Here is a 7,500-nt window from a genome sequence, read left to right as displayed (position 1 = left end):
ATCTGCAAAAATAAGAATGCGTGGAGGCAGGTATGTAAAATGTAGATTCAGAATTCTGGAGTGCTTATTTACTGATATCAATACAATGTGATACAAATAAATAAAGTGTTTGGCCGATTTATCCATAAATAACTGAGTGGCCATCATAGCACATCGGTATTCAAATAACTGCGAGGGAAGTTATAAACATAATGTTAGCTTTGTATGCAGAGTCCTGTTAATTTCCTCATTTTCAAAGCAAAATAACAAGAATAACATAAACGAAACACTGCTAATGACAACAATAAAATAAATGCAAAGATCAACAGAACAATGCCATACCTTCACCATGATGTGAGCGTCGACATCTTCATCAGATAGAGCGTGAAGATTAAGGCTTCCTTGCTCCCAGGTCAGTCTTGCTTTCCGGCCATCTGTGTTCAAGGCAACACAAAAAGTGGTCTTCTTACCTTGGCCTTCACCCTCCCTATTGTCGGCATAGTTGGCTGGCTCGTTGTCAGCGGGAGACAACAGCATTTTGAGCTTTTCTAGCTTTCCTAAAAATGGCCTTCCACCTTTTAGAATATCATTCAGTCTCTTTGTGTAAATGTTCCGGCAACTATTCTCCCTTTCCATGGTCAAGGAATGCTTTAAGGCTAAGTAGACTTGGCTTAGAATGAGCGATCTCCCTTCTATAATACTGACTGCCTTCTGCCTTTTTTGTTCAATATTTATAAACTGCTCGTGCGACCGTTTTGTTTCCTCGAAATAACACCTTGTGCAAATCTCTCTCTCGGAATCTGTGCACCATAGGTCGAGTGGCAAGCCATGCTCGGGACATTTTTCAAGGTATTCCCTCTCCTGAAAAGAAAAAGAAAAAAAAAAGGGTTGGGGTATGTTCTAATACTAGATTATAGTCTGTTCACTCAGGGTTAATTGATTGCTACTTCCAAGGAACAAATAAACATGTAGCTCCACTCCATTTAACCTGAAGTTGAATTTCCCTTATGTACTTTGACGGCTGTCACTGGTAATGAACTTTAGTTGTATGGAATTTTAGTTTTCAGTCTGATAATTTTAACAACAGCGAGAAAATTCTACAAATAATTATGTATCTAGCTACATCTAATATCTCACAGCACACCCTCATTAGCTAAACGTGATGACGTCAGTAGCCCTTTTTTTGACCCCAACAATTTGTGTGATATTTTATGGAAAAAAATTATTCAGAAGTAGCAATGCTAAAAATATACATGTTAAAAAAAGCAACCAAGAAAAAAGGAATTGCAATGAAAAATAGGTGATGAGGCGGGGTTTAGCTCTGATGTTGCCAACTAGGATTTTCATCAAGATGGAGTGGGTCTCCCTGTTTAGAAATATCTTGGTTACTTCGGCGACCAGACACGAATCGTTGACCATCGCGGGAACATCGGCTGGCCGCTTGCCGTTAGAGACTTGCTCTAACGGCAGTGACTATAATGTCAATGATGATTATGATAATACAGTACAGTTAGTGATGATGATGATAACAATAAAACTAGAATAATAGCAGTACTAATGTTAACAATAATGATAACAATACTGATAATTACGTCAATGATAATATAATACTGATGATAATTACATCAATGATAAGAACAATCTGGCAATATTGTTATAATAATCATTTCATATTATCATAATCATTACAATTTCGTCCAAAGGTGTTCTCAGACTAATTCCCACAAAATACGTTTGTTAACGTAAAATGTGAGCATCGATAAATTCACGGTAATGCACTCTCCGTCACGCTTATAGTGAATTATCGTGAACATAGCGATGCATATGGATGAAAGTTTAAGTTAACTAAACATTAGATGAACGCATTTCTGGGTAACTGATCTGAGAACGCTTTCGGACGCGCATATCTTTATTTATGCTGTGATTACAAGGTCTTCTACTGCTATTACTATTGCAACTATTATTAGTACTAGTAGAAGTTTCCTTAAGCTGTTACTTTCTTCATGTTTAGGGTGGGAAGGCCTGGCACGTCTCTGTATCAAAATTCCACTTTCCCGCATTTAGCTGTATTGCCATTGCATATTTTCTATAATTTTTTCTCAGTCTTAAACAAATCGAAATATGAGGTGGTATAACATTTTAGGATTAATGGTTACTTAATATTGTGTATTCCAAAATGTAGTGACCAACAGAAACCGAATAGATCTGAAAGTAATGAACGTATGAGCCGAATATGCATGATGAGCTTGTCCCAGATGTGAGCAGAACGTCCTTTGTTTACTCTGCAATATGTAAAACAAAGTCGGACACAAATAATTAATACACTAGAAAGGACAAATAATAATATACAGAGTAAAGAAAACCGTCGGTTAACAAATATTTACGGAATGAGTTTGTATAATTGCATTTTGAGATCATAGCAACCTTATTGATTGAGAACAACTATAAGCGATTCTTTCGAACGTCGCTCATCACTCTATAAACCTTTATATTCAACTTTGATTTTCTTTAAAACCTTTACACTTCCTAAAGGATTTTTTTCTAGTTTGGAAACCTGAATCATTTCGTAGCTAACCTGTATATTTTTTATGTTGAGGAATTTGCGTACACAAATATATATAAGTGAAAATAAGAAAATAACGAGTTCCACTGACCACTGATCAGTCTTGACTCCAGCTCTTACAGTTACAGTTACTGAATTCACAATAACTTCAGTGTACAGAGTATTATTACTGCAACGGAGATTAACACTTACCTTTGCATTCGACAGGTAGTCTGATATTCCTAACTGAGCGAAATTTATTGGCAAATCTTCTACAGATTTCCCGATGTGGAGTCTCTTGCAGACGGGGCAAATAACTTCAGGGAGACTAGTAAGGCAATGCCTGCAGAAGGTATGACCACATTCAGGTAGCATCACGGGTTCTCTTTCTCCACTTGCGTATATCTCTTTGCATATGACACAGCTGATCTGGTCTCCCATTGTAGCAACAGAGATGACCTGTAATCAATAACGAAAGTTAAGAAATCATTTCCGTGTGATTCACAAAAAAGGCATTGCTTTGTATACATCTATATACGATATAAACAAATATATGTACATGTAAACAGATACATACATATGATTATATATATAATGATAGGTAGCAAGATAAATGAATAGATAGACAAATATAAACAGACAGATGTTTATATATATATATATATATATATATATATATATATATATAATCAATATATATAAATATATATTCAAAATACATATATACATATGCTTGCACCCATATACACATACATTTATGTATGTATATATATATATATATATATATATATATGCATATACAAATACACACATATATACACGAGGGGGCTTCAAAAAGTTTCTGGAAAAAGGACAGTATGGAAGAGGAGGAGGAGGAGGAGGAGGAGGAAGAAGAAAAATGGATTTCAGTTGTCTATTTTTCGACAATGTTTCATTAAGGTCAATATACTCCTGCAAATGTTGATACCAGCCTTAAGTCCGTCCAAGTAAAACTGAGGTTCATGTGATCTGAACCATGTCAAAGCAGTTTTTTTTTTTTTTTTTTTTTTTTTTTTTTTTTTAAGTTTGGAAACAAAAATAAATCAGCTGGAGTTCAACTGGGGCTGTAAAGTGGATGTCGGACGATTTCCCATCGAAATTCATGTAGCTCTTGTCTGCCGAGCGCCGTGAGCGGGTGCATTGTCGTGGTGGAAGATAGTGTGTTGATGCAACTTTGCCGGACATTTTTCCGATAATATATATATATATATTTTTTTTTTGACAGTTTTCTCAAAACGCATTCATAATAAGCAGATGTAATTGTTTTCTTGCTCTCGAGGAAATCACCCAATAAAATCCCCTCTACATCCCAGAAGAAAGTGGCCATGACCTTTCCTCTTGAACACTTAGATTTTGCTTTGACTGGTCCACTTCCACTCCTGGGCAGCAACTGCTTAGAATTAATTTAGTCCTCGGGATCGTATTGATAGGGTCATGTTTCATCCTGTCACGATTTTCTGCGGAAAATTGTGACATCTCACTTGTTCAAAATTTCCATTGAGAGATCTACCTTTGTTTGCTGCTGATCTGGGTACAACAGCTTAGGGACCCATCGAGCAGAAAGCTTGCTTAGCCCCAAATATTCCTCCAGAATTGTGTGTGCAGAACCCACAGAGATGTTGAGTGTATCTACTACTGATTCAGTGCTTATTCGTCCATCCTTTTCAATCACATCGTGAACAGCATCAATGTTTTCCACCCAAGCTGATGTTGATGACCTGCCACTGTAGGGCTCATCATTTTCATTCTTTCCACTTCTGAACCGACTTATCCATTTGTAAGTTGTTGATTTCTTTGGGGCATTGTCACCAGAAACTTGTTCCAGAACGTCAATGATTGGCCTAATCTCCCAACCGAGTTTCACCATGAGTTTAATATTCTTCGTAGCCTCGATTTTGGTGGATTCCATGTTGTTTGAATGATGCCTGACTTTCAACTGGTGGTGATGCATTATTACCAGCAATTAAGGGTTCATGTTTGAACACGATCTAACATGTTGGTACAAGAAGATTCAGGTGCACTGAAATCAAAATCCTCCTTAATAATTTATTGATACGGATCTTTTTGAAGCCCCTAATGTATTTTTTTTTTTTTTTTTTTTTTGTAGTATTTACAAAATTCCTAAAATACATGCTCAACCAATATGAGTAAAACTCAGTCATGACAGTAGCTTGAACAACTTGGTAAGAACATCCAATCACATGACATGGCATTGACTTTGGTGTCTTCCAAAATAATTGTGTACCTCTATGATATAACCCTATAGGCTCAATAATATAAAAGGAAAGACTGTGTATCTTCACTTATTAATGTAATCAATAAAACAAGTATATGCCTGTGATCATTGGAATTATTCAGTTATATGAATAATTCTGGATCTCACTCACAGTGATATGATAAGATACAAAACCTCGGATGTTGTAGAAGTAGTAATAGTAGTAGTAGTAGTAGTAGTAGTAGTAGTAGTAGTAGTAGTAGTAGTAGCAGTAGCAGTAGCAGTAGCAGTAGTAGTAGTAGTAGTAGTAGTAGTAGTAGTAGTAGTAGCAGTAGTAGCAGTAGTAGCAGTAGTAGCAGTAGTAGCAGTAGTAGCAGTAGTAGCAGTAGTAGCAGTAGTAGCAGTAGTAGTAGTAGTAGTAGTAGTAGTAGTAGTAATGAAAAAAAAAATTGACCGAATCTGAGAAACATATGAGATTCTGCAGCTTTGGGAAGCAAAGAGTGGTGTGAATAAACCATATAAAAGCCTTTTTTGTAACATTTCCGAAACCCTAAACTCTTTGATATACTCAGATACATGTTTGCCCTTTATGCATGCATTACTGAAACCTGTTGAAACATCTTTTCGGTTTGTATCAGTGTATGCCTTCACCTTGATACGTTCTGTTACACTCCAGCTAGCCAATCAGAGTGTGATACTTTTCAGATGTATTTCACAGTCTCAGATAAGGTAAGATTTGAAGTCAGTCATGACGGCCCCTGGTAAAAAATTTCAATGTGTCCGAGTCATATGCGCTGGTACTGACTTCGGTGGCATGAATGTCTTCAAAATCATTCTGTATCTCTATGATATAACTTTACAGGCTTAAAAATATCAAAGAAAATGCTACAAATCTTGATTTTATTTATGTTCTTCAATCAATAAATTTAAGTAAATATCCGTCCGTTATCATTGGAATTACCCAGTTGTTTGATTTGGACACGAAACTCACTCGCGGTGGATATGGTTAGATACAAACCACTTTTTTATAGGTAGAACGGTGTATACAATAAGAGAATATATAGTAAATTTGGAAATGACGCTTAGCACCGATTTTCCGATGAACAATATATTTTTCCAATAGTTTTCGCACTCATTTCCTTCGCAAAAAAAGACAACTACGATATGGTCCAAATAAGTGGGAGGACATAATACATATCGGGGAATTGGGGGGGGGGGGGGGGATTTCAAGAAATATCGGTAATACACGAGAGAGCACAACATATCCATTTACTTCCAGGTCACATAGGGGGTTTCGCTCCCTTAACCCCCCCCCCCTTTTTTTTGGGGGGGGAGGGGGCACCCTCGCCTGTTCGAGTGATACCGCCTCGAACAGGCCCCCACCTGGTCCACAAAATCTTCACCTTACATGTTCCGGCAGGAGAGAGCCCAGACCCAGTAACAGTTTTACTCACACCTTACCTCAAGCATTATCTCGGGGTCTTCCAGGTCGTTGTTGGTGGGAATCGTGATCGCTCTCCGCCGTTCCTTATCGGACAGTAGAGGGTTCAATTTCGCGGCCTCTGTAATGACAGTGTCTTACAGTTTGGACACAGTACTTCCACAGGCAGTACACCGCGATTTCGTGGGTATAATAAACTCGCGTCGTTATTTCGATATTTTCCAATGAAATCGAAAGTTATTATCACACCCGACACACTGCCTAGCCATGATGGAACTGATTTGAATTTCAACCGCCTTCTTCTTCTAGCCCCAGCTTCTATTGCCGTGGTGATCTATTTCGTATCTGATCGATTCTATTGTGCTGGACGTCACTGCCTATGGTCACGTCACGTTCCAGCGCAAATTTAATTGGCTCATTTGATTTCCCTCGCTTACGTCATGGACTACAAATCCGCCCGATTTTCCGTCCCATTCAACGACATTTTGTCAGTTTGTCGCGGCGTTGGGGTCGCAAGGTTGCTGTGCTTCCTGGATTTTACACATTCTTTATTACTGTTATTATCAATTTACGAAGAAAATTATATAGTCCGTCAGAGTCCGTATTTAAGGTGTTTAGCTGTCATTTCCAATAATGCCAAAACTATTTTGCTGTACCTGATATACATTTAGTTTTCTCTTTCTGTGCCATCACCGACGCGGTGTTTGACGAACTACTTGGCGCCAAGTTTCATGCTGTCGGGCTGTCCCAGAGGCATCGCAGGTGTTTGTATATTACAATTGGTTTTCTCGGTCTACCTCGAGCTTGCTTGCCTTCACTTTTACCGCAAAGGATAATGTTTTCAAATGTGCCTTTGTGTGTGTGTGTGTGTGTGATATACACATATATATGCAAATACATGTACATATAAACATATATCTGCATATATAAATATAAATATAAATAAATATATATGCATATATACATCAATATATATTTATGCATATATATTTATATGATATACTTATATATGCATATATATATAAATATATATATATGCATAAACACATATATATGCATACATACACATGTATACGCATTTATATATATGCATGTCTATATATACTTATATACATATATATACCTCTATATAAACAAAATTATATATACATATATATGGATACGAAATATACATATATATATACATATAAATATATATACATATATAATGTCACATAATGACAATATACGCTAATTCTAAGGAGCCTTTTAGTTTTTCGTAAATTAAACAAGTAGCAAACAATA

At 36.7% G+C, this 7,500-nt stretch overlaps 1 protein-coding gene across 3 annotated transcripts in view; it reads right to left on the bottom strand.

The window, feature by feature from the left end:
• LOC125025788 overlaps nt 1-7,500 on the bottom strand; it is a 9,737-nt gene that overhangs the window by 687 nt on the left and 1,550 nt on the right. For 2 of the 3 annotated variants that reach the window (XM_047614013.1, XM_047614014.1), the window contains exons 2-5: nt 6,237-6,337; nt 2,735-2,980; nt 322-840; nt 1-2 (exon numbers count right to left, since the gene is read on the bottom strand). The exon at nt 1-2 is cut by the window's left edge and continues 687 nt beyond it. In XM_047614013.1, the coding sequence (XP_047469969.1) occupies nt 1-2; nt 322-840; nt 2,735-2,980; nt 6,237-6,245 (776 nt within the window). In that variant the 5' untranslated portion in view covers nt 6,246-6,337. The remainder of the gene's footprint in view (nt 3-321; nt 841-2,734; nt 2,981-6,236; nt 6,338-7,500) is intronic. The other variant, XM_047614015.1, reaches the window with a different exon arrangement.

Source organism: Penaeus chinensis, chromosome 5, assembly GCF_019202785.1.
Source record: "Penaeus chinensis breed Huanghai No. 1 chromosome 5, ASM1920278v2, whole genome shotgun sequence".
Lineage (NCBI taxonomy): Eukaryota > Metazoa > Arthropoda > Malacostraca > Decapoda > Penaeidae > Penaeus > Penaeus chinensis.
This window is presented reverse-complemented; position numbering and strand designations above follow the sequence as displayed.